The 22,395-nt window shown below is 35.6% G+C and overlaps 1 protein-coding gene across 3 annotated transcripts in view; it reads right to left on the reverse strand.

Moving 5' to 3' along the window:
- Positions 1-22,395, reverse strand: part of LOC110037306 (splicing factor SF3a60 homolog) — a 63,358-nt gene that overhangs the window by 32,609 nt on the left and 8,354 nt on the right. For 2 of the 3 annotated variants that reach the window (XM_020741913.1, XM_020741914.1), the window contains exons 3-6: positions 19,511-19,615; positions 17,928-18,070; positions 17,194-17,290; positions 13,339-13,503 (exon numbers count right to left, since the gene is read on the reverse strand). In XM_020741913.1, coding sequence (XP_020597572.1) covers positions 13,339-13,503; positions 17,194-17,290; positions 17,928-18,070; positions 19,511-19,615 — 510 coding nt within the window. Of the gene's footprint in view, positions 1-13,338; positions 13,504-17,193; positions 17,291-17,927; positions 18,071-18,282; positions 18,324-18,427; positions 18,489-19,510; positions 19,616-22,395 lie in introns of those variants that run through there. The other variant, XM_020741915.1, reaches the window with a different exon arrangement.

Genomic DNA, 22,395 nt, shown 5'->3' on the forward strand with positions numbered 1-22,395 from the left:
TCTCAGACCATTGAAATTCAAACATTTGCCAATTTTCTAGAACACATGTGGATACACAATATTATCAGACTGTTTGTCGAAACATTTAAAAATTTAATCAGATCACAACTAGGCACTTTAAATTGAATTATAAGTTATCTGATTATTGCAATTACTAAACTCGTCCACTCCAATTCTTAAAAGGGAGAGAATAAAATCAGTCAAGTGGAACTTACAACCCTGCCTAATAGATAAGACAACCCGATTGAAAGCATGCATAATTTGATTATCTTGAATTTGTTTTTTTTAAATATGAGGGGTATTAACTTTAAAATAATCATAAATTTTCTTAAAAGAATTTTACATGCCTATCAAAGCAAGAACAATTTGAATGAAAATTTAACCCTAATCCGCGCAACATTCTTAATCCATTGAAGTATATAAACATTTGCCAATTTGGTGGAGCACATGTGGATTTTAAAAGTTAATTTTAAGTAGGTTGCACAGTAATCTCAGACTGTTTGTTGAAACATTTTAGTTCGAGCACAAGAAAGCATTTTAAATTCGATTTAAAGACAGCATGTGTAAAAATGGTATAAACTTTAAAGGATTGCATGATCTTTAAATTATGAATTTGATGTGAAATTTGTATCAAGAGGCACATGCAATATTTTGAATTTATGCATAGTTGGCTCATTTTTATAAGAATCTTAAAATATTTATAACTCGAGAATATTCAACTTATTGGTCATATAAATCTAAAAAGCACTGGCACAAATTCCAAAATATTGCATTTAACTTGAGAACATCCACGAGGTTTATATACACTATGAAATCATTCAAAGAATGAAATATTTGCAAAAATATTATGATCATGGGTAGGGGTGTAAAAAATTGAACCGACACGCCAGCACGACTCAAACTTTATTCGAAAAATTCAGGTTAGGGTTGACACATATGTTTTAGGTCAGGTTTGGGTCAGAGAATTCTACCCGTTTATTATTTGGGTCGGGTCGAGTTCAGGTTTAACCTGAAAACCCAAACATGACCGGAATATGCATGAAAGCTCGGGTCGGTAGCGGATAAACTTGAGTTTGGGTCGGGTTTGGATCTTAATTTTCGAACATTTATTATTTGAGTCGAGTTCGTGATAACTCTATTCGGGTCGGGTCATTTTCGAGTCGGACCCGAACATGACCAACTAACCTGAATTGACTCCCCTAATCATGGGTTAAATTAAGTTCTATGTTGGGCTTTTAAGAATCGCATTTTATTCGCCAGCATGTTATATTGCGAATTCAGTGGTGAATAGAAGTATTAAGTCCTTGGGGAGTACTTAAAAAGATGCATTTGTCTTTAAGGTTAGCCCCAAATATATTAAATCATTTTGCAAGTACAAATATTCCATATTATACTCAATTTTTAATAAAATCCAAATGATTAAAAACTAAGTTATTTTACAAATTTAAAAAGTCCATGTTTGAATCCTTCATCAAACATAAAAGGCTAAATTTGAAATACTTTCCAACTTCAAAAGTTCAAATTTAAATCATATTTTTAGGCCTAAGAGCTAGCCTAAGTTTGAATTAATTTCTATTTTAAAAGCCGAATTTTAAATCATTTTTCAAACCTAGAAGTGAAATTTTGAATTATTTTCAAACCAAAGAGCCTAAATTTGAGTTATTTTCCAAATTTTCGTAGCCTTCTTTCAAATACTTTAGTTCAAAAAAATTTTAGCCATTTTAATAAGTTTAAATAATAGTTTAAATAATCCAAAATTTTAAGTTATCCGCAAGCCCAAGTCACCCAAAATTTCAGCAACCTCTTCGTATCTACCCCGGTTACGAGGCACTGGAGAGAATGCCAAGCACTTGTCATTGTCATAAGACAATATGGTAGCGAAGCAAAATGTATTTTAGCCCACAATCTATAAGACACGGCGGACTTTTAATTTACCTGCAAAAAGTCAAACAAAAACATATATTTCCCCCATAAATACTTAAATTTTCATAAACAATAATTAATTCCTTGGACAAGTAATCAGATTTCTCTGGACAAACTTAAATTTTCCTACTATTAAAAAAGGTTTTCCAAAATGAGTATATAATTTTTCCTGAACGGTGCTTAATTCCCTCAACAGGTATTTAAATTTCATAACACGAGTATTTTAAGAATTTCTCCCCTCCTCATTTATAACTTTACATGTGAAATCAGCAAAATCGACAGCGGTGACAGTTTTAAAATGACAAAATGAAAATAAAAATATAATTTTCTGATCTGATTTTGGGTCTAGTAAAAAAAGGTTTTGAGCTAGGTGTTCAGGTTGGGCTTAAAACGTCAGTGAGGAAATGGGATAGTCACTCTACGATTAGGCCTGTAGCAATGCATAAGGAATTTCATCTATTAGGTTTCAAGTTTGGAATTGGAGGAGAGAGGTTGGGGTTGTTCGATCTGAGGAAAACCGTAAAGTGACGATTAATATTTTAGATTGGAGGCAAGTGCGGGACTGGAAAGAAAAAACTAGGACGGTTTTGCGCAAGAAGAGTAGCGAGGAATTACGGGTAGGCTAGGGCTCGTGTGTGAGGATCTCAGTCTAGGTAGAGAAGGATGTGACTTCCGTCAGAGCTACGAAAGGCTAGGGTATTTTTTACAACGACAAGGAAATGGAGAAGCAAAGAATTCAGGTTCAGTGAGGGGTTTAGAACAAGAGGAAAACACGCGTGGGCTTTGCAAACAAGGCGAAGGAAGCGCTAGGGAGAGCGAGAAAATGGAAGGAATGTGATTTGGAAAGAAAAAGAGAGGTCATTCTCTACAGTTTTTTGTGACCTGTTGACCTCATTTTTAGCGAGGTCTAGTCTTCCTCTTAAGGTTTAGGATCTAGCCTTAGGGATCTCCCTTTGACTATCTTAGAACCTTAGAAATGGGACCCACCTCGTTTTAGAAATTCAATCCACTTCTGTACTCTTTTGTGGTTTCACGTGTGTGATATCGACTTCTAGCACTTAGAAGGATGAAACCAACATCAGGAAACCCAAATAGGATTCCTATAGGACCTTTTAAGCCTTGGGGTGGTCTTCGGCACAATTCGCACTCCCGCGCACAAAGTTTCGCAATTCGAAGTCGACATGTCCTATCGCCACAATTCGCATCGCTTGCACCGTTATCTGTCGAAGACTCGAATAAACGTTTTGAGACGATCGATCGCGAGTTAGTTGAAACTTTGTGACATTTGAATTTTGACGCGTCTCTGACCCGATTGTCGACGACGTCGTCCGAGCGACCCCGGATGACAAAACGGACTTCACCGGCGAGTCCGGAACGTCGATTTTGCCTAGGGAGGACACTCATGTTGTTATGACACCGCACGTGAATAAATCGCATAATGACAAAAAGAACTTCACCGGCGCGTCTGGAACGTCAATTTTACTTAGGGAGGACACTCATTTTGTTACGACACCGCACATGAATAAATCGCATATGATTTAATATATATATATATATATATAACTGAATCATTCATTTCCTCTTTAAGCCCTAAATCCCTAAACTCACGCACCCGGACTCTCTTCCCGTTCTCGGTCTCGAGCCGACCGAGCTCCCTCTCCTCCACGCGAGAGAAAGTTGACCTCTAAGTGATTGCCCTTCTCCGACCCTTACTGCCCAACCGGAGTTGCCCGCGACCCTCCTTCCCGAAGCTGCACCAGTCTCCCCGAGCTGCGGTTTTCCTTTTCTTGGTAGTTTGACTCTGAGGAGCTTGCTCCCTAGTACACTCGATTAAGAATTTTCTCTTCTTCCCGATGCTTCCCTACTTGCCACTATGCTCGCCACTTGGTCCTGGATGTTTCGATTGTTTCGCCTTCTGTGAGCAGAAAATGCGTCCTTTTCTTTTTTTTGGCCCGATTTGAGTATCGTGTGTGGGTTGGGTGATCTTCTTTCTCTTCCTCTCTCTTCTCTGCCTATAAACAGAGTTTTCTTTTGGGTTTTGTGATTGTTGAAAAGTTTTCTAAGGAGAGGAGAGAGAGATTTTGGCTGTGAGAGGAGTTTAGGAGGGAGATTTTCTGTGAGAGCATCTCTTTGAAGTTATTTCTTGTGTTGCAGTGTTTTACATTTGCAAAAAGAAGGTACCTTCTCTTCTCCTCCCCTTCCTCAGTGCCTTGCTTACTTGCGGTTTTTCTCGCGGTCGAGCCTCCTCTTGCTCGGTTAAGTGAATAGTACAACATGCTTATATGATATTACACTTATATTTTCTTTGAAATACTTGGTACTCAAGCATTTAGAAATGGAAATGTAAGCATGTGTTAGGAATTGGACTTGGATATTTGCTTAAAGTGGTGGAGATATGACATGTTTTCCGTTTATCGTATCATATTTATGTTGGCAGCGATTTGGATAATTAAAGCATGGCTTTAGAACAATTTTACTCCTCTTGCAAGCATGCTAGAATAGGGAGATTATTGCTTGCCTCATTCCTAAATATGTTCTTACTCATTATTTATACATTCGTTATATGGGAATGACATTTAAAGGCTAGAAGATATATATTTCCTTCTCCCCTCCCCTTCCTCAGTGCCTTGCTTACTTGTTGTATTTTGAGATATTCAGCATGCTAATTTACTTTACTTTCATGTATTTCAAGATATTCACTTTACGAGCATGTGGTAATTCTATTTTAAGAGGTTTTAAAGGCATAAGGATATTGCTCTAACTTTCATTGTGGCTTAGTATTGGAGGTCTTAGTTGCAGCTTGGTTTCTAACCTTCACTTGGCTCGGTTTTGGCTTGGTTTGGAGGCTCAGTTTTGACTTGAAATGGCTAGAACTTTAATTTTTATAGAAGCCTGGATCTTAATATTGTTGGACTTGGTTTTGGTCCTTGTTGAGCTCGATTTTGGCCCCTGTCGGGCTCGTTTTGGCATCCTACGGGTGTTTTGGCTTAAATATACATATGGTGAAGGAATTTATGTTGATTTAGAAGAACTCCATAGCTATTCTTGTGTAAAACATATGGTAGTTCTATTTTTTTTTTTTATGTCCTGAGGGTATGGAAATGTTTTGTATTCGTGGCTCGGTCTTGGCTTGACTTGGGAGCTTGGTTTGCTTGTTTTAGCTCCTACTCGAGAGCCCATGATTGATTTCGTATACTTGTCTTTACTCGAGAGTTTTGGTAGCTTGCTTTGCTTGCCTTTGGCCCCTACCCGAGAGGTGGTTTTGCTGGCTTTCGTTCCGACCCGAGAAATGGCTTAATTTCTTTTGATTTTTGTTGGTCTCGGCTCTTACCCGAGAGCCTGTTTTGGGAGTGCTGTGTTGTCTCCATTCGAAAACTGTTATCTGGTTTTGATGGATTGGTTTGGTAGTTTATAAGGCCGTAATTTGATGTTTGCTTGGTTCCTAACTGGGGGTACTGTGGGTTTGTGATGTGGTTGAATCAGCCTACCCTTTTGGTCCTTACCTGTGAGGCCTATTGGAGGTTGTTTGGTGTGATTTGGTCCTTCTTGCTAGGCTTGAATGGCTCGAATGTTATTGATGAATCAAGTTTGTGTAGATGGATCAAACTTGTTACTTTGAGAGATTGGTGATGTTTTGTACTCTCCTATGTATACCAAAACTTGTAGAGAATTGATTTGGGTTTGCCTCGGCCGTGAGCCTCACTTGTTGTTCATTGGGTTTGCCTCAGCCGTGAGTTTCCTCCCCTTCTGTGCCTCAGATTTACCTTGGCCGTGAGTCCTACCTGCTGTTCATCTCTTTGTAGTGATCCCTGGCCGTGAGCTCATTGGGTTTGCCTCAGCCGTGAGTTTCCTCCCCTTCTGTGCCTCGGGTTTACCTTGGCCGTGAGTCCTACCTGTTGTTCATCTCTTTGTAGTGATCCCAACCGTGAGCATTTATTTAAGTTCTGTGAGAAAATTTCATGCTTATTTGATATATGAGGCTATTTATTAATTTGAAAGTTGGGGAATTTTAATTTCGGCATGAGTTTGGAAATGTTAGTGGTTGTTTCCCCGAGGCCACTTTCTTTTGAAGTTTGAGAGATTTTAAACCCTATTTTGGAAAGGCATTTGGTTGGGATGAATTAATTTCATAAAAGATGTCGTTGGGGTTTGGATATCGGCGTTAGGAAGTCATTTTGACTCGGGTTGGTCCAATTCTAAAAGTGAGAATGTGATTTCGGATAGATTCAAAGATCTTCGAGTCTTCCTTTTCGAGTCTTTTTTGTCACGAGCTTTGAGGACTGATCCATTCTCCTTTTCGGTGTTTTAGATGGATCAGTGTCTCATCTCTCTCACCCCATTTTTTTTATTTTCTTTCCTTGCTTCTTTGTTCGTTCTTTTTTATGCGTATGTTCGATGCATAAGTATCCACGTATAGCCTTTTGCTATACGTGAAACCATCAAGGACGGAAGTAGTCGTTTTAGGGCGTACGGTGGGAATGATAAAGGCACACCGAAGATAGAGCAGAAAGATGCCCTATCCTATAACATCAAGGTCAAGGTATTTGATGAATAATAGGATAATGGAATCCTTCACCGACATAAGTCTAGCGGGAGTTGGCTCGAACATCTTCAGGTTGTTGGCAGTCTCATGCCCGACAGTGTAAACGACTCGTGGACAACGAAAATTTCTAAAAAAAAAAATAATATAAGTTTTGATAAACCCTTTTCAAGCAAAAACATACTTTTCTACGAAACAAAAATTGATAACTCTTCTTTGCATGTTTAAAATTTGTATGCATGATTAAAACATAAAACATACTTTAAAGTTTGTTGTCCCACTAACGAATATCTGTTTAGGCTGGGAAATAGCCCTCTAAGTGAGGTTCAAAACACACTTCTAGACGAGTGGCGGGGTCTATACATTCGGGGGGCCGAGGAACCTTCGGGGGACCCCCGGGAAACCCCCATACGAGTGCTTGCGGTCCCCCTCACCCGAACTTTTTTTATTTTGTTTTATCGAAACTTTGGGACAGGGCACTCATGTTACTTTTCCTTTCTTTCGGGATTTCTCCAAGATTTTTTTTTGAGGATTCTTATTCTTCTCTTTTACTTGAGTCTTTTCTCATTGATTTTCTCGAGTTTTCTATCATGAGTCGTTGTTACACTCTTCTTCGGATTCCTGGACAACATTTCTTCAAGACTACGCTTTTTGCGATGCATTTAGACTTGCTATACTTAAGGAACAGCGGATCTCACTGGTGTACAGGTTTGCTTTACATTTTACAGCACTTCATTTTCCTGTTTCTACCTGCTACTGTTCTTTCTATACAGCATGTTATATTATTCATGCTTCCGTCTGCTACTGTTCTTCCTGTATATCATGTTATATTATTCTTGTTTTTACCTGTTACTGTTCTTCCTATACAGCATGTTATGCTTGTCTTGTTTCTACTTGCTACTGTTCTTTCTATACAGCGTGTTATACCATTCATGTTTCCTACCTGCTACTGTTCTACATGCATCCTACTGTTTTTCCTGTATTGCACATTTTATATTATATGGCTTTAAGCATGTCTTCTTTTATATAGGACATTTAGAGGACTACAAACATAGGGTCGTTTGATTTGACATCATAACTGGACACCCTAGAAAACTTGAACTCGTCACGGCAAAGAGTTTGGACCTAGCGCGGTGGGCAGCACGACCATCTTCAACAGCAGAACATGTCTTCCCAAGCTAAATTGTTCTTCTCCTAGAAATTAAAATAACAATCCATAGGATTTCGAGGTTGTTTGCCTAACGTAACATAAATCTTCCACCTTTTCTTTAGGCATTCGTATAGCCCTGCTATACGATTTAAGCCCTAACTTGTTCTAGGTTCCGAGGTTGTCCGATACGACGTAAACCCTCATATCTTCAAGGCGACTCGTGTGACCGTGTCACGCAAGTATAAGCCTAATTAAATAAAATTGACAAGATGAAACACTTGAATAATTTTCTCCTCAAAACTGAAGTCAAACTATAGGATAGACTAGGAAGTCACAGAGGTTCGCCTCCGGATCTATGACCTCCCCTAGTTCTTCTTCATTTGGGTTCCTCAACAATGTTCCAGATTTGAGTTTTTCCCCTTTCACATTTCTTCGTCCGATTTCGTTGTAAAGTCTTATCCTTTTGACCTCTTTGAAGGTAGTATTCCCTGATTTTTATCGAGAGTTTTCTCAAGTGACTTCGGTCATTTAAGATGTAGTTAACTATAGGGCCTTGCCCTTATAGGAAACTTTTCCGAACCCATCTGCTTTTCTGAACCCAGCCTAAAATAGTATTAAATAGAGAAACTTGTCTCTATTTAATTCTTTTCTTTTTATTAAATAGGGAAACTTGTCGGCAAATAAAACGGTTTCGCAGACCAAACGGATGTCATATATTTCTTAATTTATTTGATCGAGTCTTATCCTCAAGTCTTGTGTTTATCCCTCGGGATAGATACAGGATTTGAGGTAGAACGCTCTTTCATTTAAACTGTGAAAAATATGAGGTCAGTTTGATTTCATATTTTTCTAAAAATTATACATATATATGTAAATTAAACGTCCTTTCGAAGCGGGGAACGGGATTTCAATTCCGGTAACCGACAGCTTCTTACGGGCAACTCCCCCAAACTTTAATACTTCCATCTCTTTTTAGCGCCGACATGGCCTAAAGGGAGAAATGGAGAGAGAGATGTATGGGCGGTTGTGGGTTCAAATGGAAAGAAAGAAGACGGACCTTACAGTTTTGAGCAGTGTCCCACAGTCATGTGGAAACAAAATGAGAAATAGGGAGATACGAGAACTCTAGCATGAACAGTTACTAATCGTGGGGCGAGATTAAGTATTAAGAATTTTTCAATTAATTTTAAATTTTTCTTCATTCTCTTTTTATTCAATTTGCAAGGTCACCAACATTGTGTGCATTTGAATCAAGTCCATTGAGCATTATAATAATTTGATCCTTGTAGTGCATTTTGGTAATTCATAATGCTCAAGAGAAAATAATAGTATTCTTAGGGCGCCCCACGGTTCTATCAAAACCTTCAGTGTAATTCCTTACATTTTGATGTGTCAACACGGTCATCGATTCATTCGCACCATTATTGACATTTATACATCATTTATGGACAGTAGGCATACTATGATGCATCTTTGCCTCTTGAATGTCATTCAAATTGTTCAGTCATGTCACACTTTCTTTTGGTAAATTAAAATGCTTAACATAATGCATAAAGTTTTTATGACCTTCCATTCCGTAGTATATGACCAGTAATTATATTGGAATGTATAGAATTGATATTTATCTCTACAATCACTTATTTATCTATTCGTTATGGTTGATAGATTTGGGACAATGGCACCTCCCAATTTTTTTTTTTAAGCTCTTTCTGAAAACCTATATGCCTAGTAATCAGTTCCATTATTTGAAGATTCGGTGTTAGAAATAATCCAAAAAATAAATTTATCCAATCTGTAGCACACCAAATATTTGTTAAAAACTCGGAAAAGCACTTTAATAATAATTAAATTTTGGCACTAATCAATTTGCTTAAACTTTGTAACTCAATTTTATGTCACCTCCACAATACCTCATCAATGAATCAGTAGAGCATATTCTATCTGAATATACCAAGATTGTTATTGCCACAATACTTTATTTGAAAAACTCTAAATGTTTTTAGAATAATAGTGAGTTAAAATATTTAACAAAAAGAAATCATAAGAGATACAATCATCAAGTGTGCTAGCACGAGCTAAATGCTACAAATATTTTTTGACATCTATCAAAATGTAATAAAGCATTGAAGATCAATAACACCTGCCATATTTTTTGGATAAGTTTGTGTCAAGAAGACTGTGAGCCTCACTCAGCAGATGCTATGCTGAAGTAATGCACAAGTATGAAACTGCAAAGACTACAAGGCTCACATAGATAGATGTCATGCTAGAGACGCGAGTTACATACTTACATTATGGAAGTTCAAAACATGTACACTAATTCAGTTTGTAAATAGACATCTCCCCATGAATTTCGATAGTTTTCTTGCATTTAGAAGGTCGTGAGGCTCACCTTGACAGATATTGCAGATGTTGTAATGATCCAAATTTATGTAAATTAATTTAAAAATATTAATATTAAGTTTTATAAAATAATTACAAAATAATCTAATAAATAATTGCCAGAAAAAAAAATAAATAAAAATAAACTTTAATTAAACTAATTATATTACTTATTAAACATCATATATAAATACATATTAAAAAACGGAAAACTGAACCGATCAACATTGGTTCAACTGAATCGATGCTAATTAGTTTGTAATTATAAAGGGAAGATTTAGAGGGTGAATCCCATGCAAATTGAGTGAAAGAAAGACAAAAAGACTTGAGATGGAGCGTGAAATGCTTCGAAGGCATAGCAAACTAAATCGTGAGATCACGTCAAGAGAGCAAGGCATAAAATCAATCTCAAGAAGAAAAACATGCGGCGAGCAGAGAAAAAAAGGTGAAATCAAGAAACATTTTGCAATGCAGCTGAGCCAAGCTGGCGAGAGGTGTTGATTGTAGTGAGCCCTTCAACGTAAAGAAGAATTGAACCTTAGGTTGTGCAGTTGCACCTATTTTTGAAAAAAGAAGTCTAGGATTTCGTCATCATCTTCTTCTGGTTGTAAGTAAGATTATAAGCCAATATTTTCTCCGTTCTAACTTTGAAAATGTGGTTTTACCCTGGTTTTAATTAATTATAGTTTTCTCTTTTATGTTATATGATGTGTTCTAATAGAATATGACATCCTAGTTGATCAAACAGACAAATAAAGGACTTGTGCTTACCCTTATTGAACCTAATGATTCATCAACTCAATCAACTTACTAAATTACACATCGCCACAAGGTTGTAAGCCATTTTTAGACTTGCTATATCCCTGAGATCGTGAGTCCCACTTATGAGTCTTTCAAAGAATGTAAGCCCAAAACCCCAACTACTAAAGCCAACATAAATCATCAAAGCTTTCAAACCGATTTGACTAATTGTTCCATCATTGGGCTTTCCAAGGATGTAATCCCCAAGCCAAACTCAGGCAAACTCTTATAGTAACAAGCCCATCAATTACAAAAAAAAAAATCCAGCAATTAAAGTCAAAGGTCCCCAAATAAGCCTTTTCAATACATCACATTATTTCTATAAGCCATCACTAATCATGTTAATTAATGCTGAACTATAAGTAACGGTGTTATTTGCTATGAATTATTTAGTGAAGATTGATATAGCCAGCCCCCCGCCAATGAATGGATTGGCATCAACCTCAAAAGCACGCATTAACCCCAATCTTCTTGGAATACTTCAGATGAAGCAACCCATGGTTGCTAATCAAATTCCCTAATTATTATGGCTAAAAGCCCTCTAACGTTGATAGATAAACCCAGGATGATTAAATCATGAAATCAAGATCGGGGGGTCAGTCTTCACCCTCCCAATCATTCTATATCAATCAAACTTAAATTTAAATGTAAAATTTGAAACTAAAATTAAGTCTATGCAAAATTCTTAATCAGTTCTTATACCACCTCGACAAGGGGTGATTAATTATAAGGATTTGCACGCGCAAAAAGTCTAACTCTAAATCTAAATAAGCCATAATGTCATCACTAAAAACTTCAGCAAAAACAACCAAATCTATTTCAAGCAAAATTGTTCTCGAATTTCACTTAACACATCAAGAAGACTTCAGGTTGAGGTCAATTTTCCTAAGTGATCATCTAATTATCCTTAGCCAAGCATAAATCATATTTAATAATCTTCCTTCCATTGATGCTTACGACCTAAATAAAATATGTTAAACAAATTAATATCACTATCTATATTGTGAATACTAAGAATTTTGAAAGTCCATAGGTGTCCTTTTGTATTTGTCATGTATCGTCCGCTTAAAAGGTATGTATCATGAACGAAGTCTGTTAATGGATCCAGTTCATATTAGGTCAAATCCCACCCAGCTCCAATCCAAAAAACATGTCACACGAATTAAAATTCAAATCAGAATAGGTTTGACCCATATCCAATCCAGGAACCATGTCAAGTCAGGTTAATCAAATAAAATTTTGGATTTACTTGAAAATGCTTCGACTCCTGTACAAGGAGAAGTATGAATGTCAGTAGGCTCAATCATAGAAATTGAGAAAGAGATAGAAGTCCTAATGATCTTGATGATGACAATCCTTTTAATGATAACATATTTATTTGATATTATTAGGAAGATAAATTAAAGATCTATTAAATGATAAATCAAATAATATAAATGTAAATATGAACAACATAACTATAGAATACGTATAAAGGGGATACTTGTCAGAAATTAAGGTGTTATGGTATAGAACCTAGGTACTATACCCACATACAAGATAGATCAATCCAAACCAGTACCTAACCCATCTCATGATAGATAGATCGAATTGAGTTTCCAAATCAGGAAATTAATTTATTCACTTCGTTCATTGAATCGATGTTCAAATCGATTGTACCTCTATTACTATGTCAATAGGACTAATACTTCAAACGACTTACAACCGAACCCATTGACAAGCCCATCTTGAAAAATTCAATATCCTTAGTTGTATTGATGTTAAAATAAACAAATCAAATAAATTCACAAAGCCCAAAACCATGGTTGAAGATCTTCATAATATTTTTTACAATCTTCCCTGATTTTGAAGCAGGGAAAGAAATTGAGTCACTAATGGTTGAGGTATGCTAGTACGAGAAGAAATTATGATGAAATTAATGAAGTATGAGTATAACAATCGCACAAATAGGCAAGAATGTAAAATTGAATGAGAGAAAAGCAAGAAGCATGGTTTTGAAGTAGTTTAAGATATGCCGCTGTGTGGGAAATGGCCAGAGGCTGCATGGAATAAGTTAGTGAAAGACTGGACACAGCTATGAATGCATGTCTCGCTAGAGAGAAAGGTGTTGCAGTGCAGCTAGGGCATCAAATCGACTTGCAACTAATAAGCAATGAATGCAAAGAGGCAGTGCAAAAGAGTGAGTGCAGCTGAAGACAAGAGGCGAACATGAGCTACAAAGCCCATGATCCTCGAAGCTATAATATCAATTCATAAAAAGCCACCAAGAAAATAGAAGACATCGGGAGCGAAGTTAGGGAAGGAACCTTGTTATTCAATTCATCCATATATCCTATTCATAATAATAAATCAACAAAGATAAAGTTAAGTATTCTGATCAAATTTAATCTCAATTAATCAAAAATTAAAACAATATCATCAAAAGGAAAAATTAATTCTACTAAAAAATTAATTAAATATAAAATTCTAATTTAGACAAAATAAATTCCAAAATACTAAAAAAAATAGTAAATCTAATTCTTTGGTTGCATCGCAGACATACCTCTCTTAGCTTCTCTGGGCCCACTTCCATGAGCTCTTCGATGGTGCTGTAATAATCAAGATCGATAACAGACTCCTGTGACTGAACATGTCCATTATCCATATCTTTATTTTCCCATCCAGGGATCTTGCCATCAGCCCATCGATCCTCAAACTCAGACTCGACCTGCAATAAACCTAGTAAGTAATACATTTAACATACACAAACACACACACAGATATATATATATATATATTATCCACAGTAAGTTATTGCGTGTGATTAGTATGGTTTAAACTGTTAAGGTATTTGTTGTTAAAAATAATTTCGGGATAATTGTAATAAAAATAACAGATATATATATTTCTATGTACATTGTGGAAGAGCTTCATTGTGATATGGTTTAATGGGGTGGCAGTTAGGTTTTCATGTAATTTTCTACCAGATAAATCAACAAGAAATATAAGATGAGAAGACTTCGATTACCCTTAACATCAGACATAAAATAAAAATAGATAAAAAATGGAACAGGACTGGATTGAGGCCTAACTATCACAAATAAAAGGTTCCTTGCCATCGAGGCCACAAAGTCTATTCTTTGGGACAATGCCATGAGTGAGGTATCCATTCTCATAAATAAGGCGACATAATCTAAAACATTAAATACAGTCTCAAGAAAGAATTCAACCATAATTCAATAATTCGCCCGCAAACCATTCAACCAAAAATGTAGTCCATGCATAGAAAGAAAATCAAAAAAATGTCAAAACAAGTATCATCAGAAAAATATTTAATAGTAAAAATTCGTAACTTTGTTTTAAAAATAAGAAGGAAGCTAATACATATGAACTATTCAGTAGCTGCTCAATGAGTCCCCTTGCATACATATTCCCTACAAATTCTGTTAAGCTAGACCGGCTAGACCATGAATGGGAAGTTAGGCTTTCATGTAATTTGCTATCAGATATATCAACAAGATTTTTGTTCAGCAAGAAATATAAGACGAGAAGACTTCAATTATCCTTAACATCACACATAAAATAAAAATAGATTAAAAAAAGGAGCAAGGCTGGCTAGAGGACTAACTGTCACAAATGAAAGGACCTTTGGGAAGATACCATGAGTGACGTCTCCTTTCTCATAACTAAGGCAACATAATCTAAAACATGAAATACAGTCTCAAAAAGGAATTTCAACCATAATTCAATAATTCACCCACAAACCATTCAACCAAAAATGCAGTACATGCTTAGAAAAAAAATCATAAGAATATGTCAAAACAAGTATCTTCAGGAGACTATTTAATGGTAAAAATCACTAACTTTGATTCAAAAAAAAGAAAAAAGAAAAAAGCTAATGTACAGTGAAGCCTTAATGACCGCTTAATGAGCCCCATCTATATCTATATCTATATCTATATCTATATCTATACATTGAAAGCCCAAAAAAGGCAAATATATTAAATAGAAAAAAAAGATACAGATACAATGTGTGGGAGGGCCCAAGCATGGCACCCTGTCCACACAAAAAGTCACAAAATACTTAAAAACTAGAAAAAACATAAAATACATTAGATACTAAAATAAAAAGCCTAACAGTGCCGAAATACATAGTATCAGGTGGCTAGAGAGCGACCCAATTTGATCTTGCCTCTGCCTCTAGTTTTAGGGAATGAGCAAGCTAATAAGTTGGTAAGATGATTGTCATTGCCAGTAGTAACCAATATATCATCCAATATGTTCCCGAGTTGGAGTCGGTCTCCATTCTTCTTCTTCCTCCTGGAATAAACCTGTCATTCCTCATCTGAAGAATCAATCTGATGGAGTGGTAGAGTTGAAGCAGAAGGAATACCAACCGTAGTACCCACAATAGGTTCTAGTATATGTGAAGTATGAGTTGCCTCTACACCGGATACTTCCTAAAGAAGTCGAGCTACGTGGCTCTCTTGATTATCAGTCTGAACACTATCATTTGTAGGTAATAGTCCATCAGTATTGTTTTTTATGGGGTTTGAAGGTGTCAGCATCACATCACTCGCAATAACAGTAAGGATAGGGGCAATAGAATTAGACACCAAAATTTGTCATGTGGTAGCTTTCTCTCCAGATGGTACAGATACATCCTTAGAACCATCCTTATTAACTTGATCTTTAGATTTCAAATTAGGGTGAAGCTTACGACATTTATCAGGGGTATGCTCAAACATCTTACAATGAGAACAATCAGAAGGTCTATGCTCTATAACGATTTGTTGTCAATATCCATTATGCATTGTGTCCAACCAGACTTCAGTAACATCAAGTAAAGTAACATTTTTTCCACAAGTATTATGGCTATAGAAGGTTTGGTAAGGTTGAAAGTGGGTAGATCTAGCTTCATAGGGTCCCCAAGTATGGCACAAATAGAGTAGAGAACCTGATGATGAAAAAAATGCAGCTTGAGACCAGGTAGACTAAACCATACCGATACAGTAAGAGGTTCATGATTGGGGTCAAAATCAGGAGACCACTTGAGTAGCTTCATTGGTTTACCAGCAATGTTAAGATATTTTTTTTGGAGAAAATACAAGTGTAGTCTTCAGGCACGGTTAACTGAATCAAAGCATGTCTTCCATCCATGAGCCTCACTTTCCACTTTCCTGTTAATTTGATGTCATCAAAAATTTTCCTGATAACTTTCATAGTTGGGTGTCCCCACTAAAAATTTCCGATGAGAGCAAATTTGAATTTGTCAGTCAAGGTTGAAATTTCTGACTCTGAGAAAAATAGTGTTGTCTTCCCACTCTTCCTGCTTGCATTCTTAATAAAGGGGCAGTCACCTATACCATCACGATTCTTCTTATAACTAGAAGCGAAGACAACCGTCGTCTCCCCCTAAAGATTACCCACAATGTGAGCAAAAGAGTTTTTATCAGACTCAACCGAAGAAGGAAGCTCCATCACAGCAAAAAAAAACCCTGCAAGTAGGGCCAAGGGTAAAAAAAGACGAACCGCGGATGTCGAAACCGCAGCGGAAATCTCAGCAAACCGCAGCGGAAATCTCAGCATAAACTTGGCAGAAGACACGAACCACAGAAATGGCGCGGAGGAAACTACGAAACCAACTACAAAACCGCAGAAGCACGCAGCAATTTCGTCGCTGGACGCGAAGCAGCGCGAAGCAAGGGCGAGTAGCTTCGTGCTTGAAGGTGGAGAACCGATTGAGCCTTGAAGCGAAGAACTGGCCCAACATACCCTAGTCGAGCGGCTCTAGTGTGGGTTGCCCTAGTCGTTCGAAGGTAATTAATTCAAACATTCTTTGCTTTCATCTTTGATTATTTGGTCGTCAAAATAGTTTCAAAAGCCTAGTTAGTATATTTTTGAGTACTCTAGAAAAATATTTATGTAGTTTTATTTGTTTGATAAAAAAATAAAATATCTAAATGTCACTAAAATGTATCCATATATTTTGGTATTTCAATAAAAACTTTATTTTAATTTAAAGTATTACATTATTACCATCTACTTATATATTTGCATCTCTTTCTCTCTCTCTCTCTCTCTTTGTGTGTGTGTGTTTATATATATATATATACATATATTTCAAATGCAACATGTGTGTATGTATGTATGTATGTATGTATGTATGTATGTGTATGTGTGTGCGCGCGGGCATGCGTGCATGTGTGTATATATATATCAATCACTTGTAATTACTCATCGCTTCAATGAGAAATTTCAGCAGTACAACAGTTGTTTTTCACAATTTTTGAGATTGCTAAACAATATAATATAAAATATTAAAAAAAAAAAGCTGATAGTGGACATGTATGTTAGTAGCAATAACCAAAAAAAAACTCAAGCCTCAAATAAAAGAACTAAAATTCGCAAAAGAAACCTTTGAAAATATTCTTCCGAGATCTTTCAGGGGCTCTGTACGCTCAAAATATGATATAAGATACTCCAGTAGGTGCGTCAAGTAGTCTTTGTAGTGCCTGCAATTTTTATTGCACGTATTAATGCACTGTAATGAAAACAGCACATCAGCAAAAATATTATTTTGAAGTCTAAACAATGAAGGAACTAAGTAAAAAACAAAATTTTCTCACAATAGTTTTCATGTGGAACCAAACTACAATCAAAAGATGAGTTAATTAAGATATATTGAATGTAAACTCTTTAAATCTTGGCATTGAACAGAGAAAATAGAAAAAATGTAGATAAGAAAAGTATTTTTGAGAGGTTTTTAATCCTTCAGCTTTATTTAAGCTCCTTTTGGGGCAGCTTATCCACTGCGGCAACATTTTGAAGATGCCGCCTCATCGTTTGGAAACTGGGTTAGAGCAGCTTATCTGAAAACACAGATGGTTTTTTTACACTAAATGCATAGCGCAGCCCGCATCTCTAGATAAGCACAAGCTGCCCCAAACGCAACCTTACAGAGCAAGAAAAACTAGTGGATTATCACTTGGTCGGCATGGCAGCTGATGACTAGAGGATCCATCCACCAGCCAACTATTAGCTCGCCATTAGTCCCACCGAGTAAATCAAGTGACAAGCAAATCTAAACAGGATATTCTTAGCAAACATGAACTCAATAATAATACATGGAATTCCCCAAATGTAGACTACCTTGTTAGCTTTAGGTGGCGAGGAACCTTGTGGAACTGAGAAAACATATCCAGGAATGCTGAATATTCAATAGGCTCCCCGAACTTTGAGTTAATATACTCATTATACAACTCATGCATGTCAAGATACCGACCAAAAGCTTCCTGCGTACATATCAGAATCGGTTATAGTAAAGTTCACGTATAATTCAACAATATTTAGTGTCAGAGATTGCAGGTTGGGCGTACAATTATAAGTTGACTGATGAATGATGGGTAAAACGCAAAAAAGAATAAATACAAATAAATTGAGAAACAAGAGGATAACATAGATCCAAGTAGGCTCTACGGCTGGTCAACAGCAGCCTAAATCTTACCATGCATGCCAGGATGATCCTACACCCAAAATCATAAAATCCTGCAGAAATTAAAATACATATATCACAACACAGCTTCTAAATTGATATCTCTGCTCTGGCAAATCCAAGTAAAAGCAAAACAATTAGTACTATAACAGCATACCGAAGCTAAAATGGACAACAATAGAAAGAGCCGAAATCATTCATTCATGATGGACTCATCTACACAAGTATTCACAACTTAAAATGAGAAAACGGTGCCATTGTTGACTGGTAGTACTCATCACACTATATAACTTTGATGTATTAAAATATAATTATTTAACTAGCAAAACCTCACAAAAGATAACACACCAACAACAGCATTCTTGTCCTACATGGTTAAATATACAAGCAGAAAACTACATAATCTCAATTCCTCTGGGCTCCGGTCTCCACAAGTTTTAAAAAAATTAACAAGATCCGTAAGGAAAATAATCTACCATCTCACAATTGCTATTACTAAAGCATCAAAAATACCGCCCATGGATATCACAAATGCAAAAAACAGTAGAATTTTTAGTTTGTCTTATCCACATTAAAGCACAGGTAAAAAATAAACAAGAGTTAAAATGAAAAAAAAAAAATTTGCAGTTTCCTACTTTTAATGAAGGGAAAAATCAATAAGAATAAGAATGAAAAGATAATTTGCATCTTCCAATTTTGAATTTTATATTCCTCCTTGTAGCTTCCATGAATAGAAGAATAAATAAGGTCAAGAACAATCATAGGTTGCCTTCCTGTGACCTTGAGATGATAGGTTGGAACCATGGAAACAAATTATCAACAATGAATAAGGATGCATACACCAACCTTCCCACACTCCATACGGATGAAAAGCCATATGCACTAGATATGCCCTTTCTAAAGAGAAGATTCATAGAAATAAAGCAGGGAGAGAGAACGGATGAAAGAAGAGCATAGCAGCACTACCACCAATTAAATCCACTACAATTATATGCAAGCATATCATTAAGAACAATCTAAAAAAAAAATATGTAACAATGCAGAAGCCGAATGAGAAAGATGCATTTTCATAAAAGTTCATATGACTGGATCGCCTACTCCAAGAAGCATTCACCCGATTGTGTCAGCAATATTTTGGAAAAAAAACAGCACCCAGTTAAATTTGTAAAATTGCTACAAACTTAGATAGGTTATAGATAATGAAAATGGTATTCAGATGCCCATAGAAGATGATATTTACCTCGCCGCTAAACTCAATGTGTGGTTCTTCTTTAAGCAACTCCTCAAACTCCTCAGTAGGATCAATAACACGTGCAAGTGGGTGGCGCCTATGGTATTCTCGAATCTTCAGGTGAGTTCAGAAAAATGAAAAATAAATTACATTATACAAACAATGTAAAAAAAATAACCACAAAACTCTTCAAGCGTGATGAATAAGTTTAATCGCAGCCGAAGACATACTTTCATAATATATTCATCACTTCATCAATATTAATTAGAAAATATGGCTAAAACTTTAGAAAACAATAAAAATGAGATTGAATTAATAGATTCCTATTTAAAATAATTTAAATTCTATTTGAGCTTTTCAAGCTACTTAAACAAGTTAAAGAAAAATATTTGGAGAAAAAATGTGTGCAGTAAATTTTACAATAATAAGCCTTATAAAATTATATTATAAATTAGTGTAGGAACATTCAAAATAATTTTATGTTTACCTAAATATGATCTAATAAATCTAGAATTGGGTTTTCAAAAGGCTTATAAAATCGATGAAAACAAACAAAAGAATTAGGTTTTATATGTCTGAGGATTAAAAATTTTCTCATTATTTTTTGGATCCAATAACAAGTAACCTCATTGTTTTTAACAAAATAAAAAGCAAACAATAAATGTTCGTATGCTAGAAACAGATCCATCAGCTAGATTCCCATGGAATTGAGCTCAACGATAATTCAGGAAAAAGCAAATCCCTTAAACATTCCCAATGTGCAAGAGAATTCAGGAACAGTATTCCATAAGTTGGATTAGATTTGGTTTAAACAAAGTTGTGCTAACTCAAAACCACAGTTTAATTATATCAAGGGTTTAGATTTTGTACCTATGAAAGTCCCTATAATTAATTACCCCTCCTACGCACAAGAACTCGCAGCAAAAGAGCTTTTTTAGGCTAAAATTCAAAATAAAATGTGAATTCAATTAAAGTAATTTGAGTGGTGCAGGTGAACCCGAATAAGATCCTATGTTTCCATCACTCGGGTTGAACCGTGGTTTAAGCATACTAGCAGCAGAAGACTTCAAACAATAATGTCCAAAGAGCCTAATTATCAATCATGGGTGGATTTCTACACTCAGTCTCACGAACAACCAAGGTAGAAGTATGCATGTGTATCAAAGAAATGTTTTGAGATTAATACCAAATCTTTTAGTGACAAAGGATAAAAATTACATTAAATATTTTAAAATCACAAAGCAAGGTGTTTTGTAACTCAAAGGTACAAGGACCAACAATAACTCAGAGGTATGGCAAAACTATAAATGCTATAAATTTCAATTTGAAATGAAGATATATCTTAGAAGTATGGGATTTTAGTTTGTCTGATTTTAATTGAAATATTTGATTTTCAATGGTGGGCTTGTAAACATGAGAATTGATGGAAGTTTTGGTTGGTTGTGTTTTACATCTTGAAAGCCCAGGGTTTGATTGAACGGGTTAGTTTTGTCCAGACTCAAATTAGTCAAAATGGTTGGATGAGCTAATTGGTATTGTGTTGTTCCCATTAAATAAACTTGTCTTGACAGACTTACTGGCTTCATATCATCTTGATTAAATTGGATTGGAAATTTTATCCATTAAAAGGCTCATAATTGACACTTGCAAACTGAAAGAAGAAGAAAACCAATAATAAGCCTTATAAAATTATATTATAAATTAGAGATAAGTTACGCCCAACTTGTAGATCTTAAACTTCGCATTATAAGCAAGCAAAATAATACGTTGGGTTATCTTGATTTAAGTTTTCGACGCAGCGCAAATTTTAATGTATATATTAAATTTATGACTCATAAGGACCCTTGAATTAATGACTTTTGATGTATATTGAGATCAAATTCCGGTTCTTGATCTAATTTTTGGACCAAATGAGTCAAAATTACATTAAATTGAGATGTTGGGTGGAGGCGTTACAATAATTTGGTCTAAAAAAGAACATTTGATCATTCATTACCCTTGTGGAAGACATTATAATCCTCTTGAGTCACTGCAAGTATCAACTAGAACCTTCAATTAAGTTTAAGAATATTAAATGTTGAAGAGATTACTTGCAGGCATTTTGATGCATTGAAGTGAGCATTTATTCGTTGCAGTAACTATTTGATGTTGTGTGTCATCTATTGACGCCAATTATGTCCATAAAGTATGTCCACCCCTTAAAATATCATTTGAATCATTTGGATTCACAGTATAATCTCTAAAGAAGATTAAAGTATATGGGGCATCGCTCAAAGTTTATGTTATCTTTTCTTTTAAGCAAAGGATCGGTATATTACACTTAAGAGTATGTAGAATTTAACTTTTTAATAAAAGAATTATTATGTTTGACAATTTTGCAGCCCAATCACAAACAATATTTTGTTCAAAACCACAACGTAAGAATCTACATGTTCAGAGTATTTGTTGAGGCAGGTTTGATACAATATTTGAATTGTTGAAGACTAATAGAAATCCCAAAAGTGCTGGTAGAATCCGCTTCCTAGTATTTATTAAGGACATAGAGGTTGAACTTTCATAATAAAAAATTTGGCCCTAATCATTTCTTTATCAAGCAACCAAGGAAGCCGCAAGTTTGTAACCAACTTTATGTCTCCTTCACAAATTTCAGCATGAGAACATATTTATTTGAACACATGCAGATTTTTGCTTCTGAGATAATGTATATATTTGAGACAACAACAACAGCAACAACAACAACAACAACAACAACAAAGCCTTAATCCCACTACATGGGGTTGGCTACATGAATCCAATTTCTCCATTGCGTCCTATTTAGTGTCATATTTTCATTTAGTTCTAATAAATTAAGATGCCTTTGAGACAGCTTAAATAAATTTAAATTCATGATGAAT

Source organism: Phalaenopsis equestris, unplaced genomic scaffold, assembly GCF_001263595.1.
Source record: "Phalaenopsis equestris unplaced genomic scaffold, ASM126359v1 Scaffold218557, whole genome shotgun sequence".
NCBI lineage: Eukaryota > Viridiplantae > Streptophyta > Magnoliopsida > Asparagales > Orchidaceae > Phalaenopsis > Phalaenopsis equestris.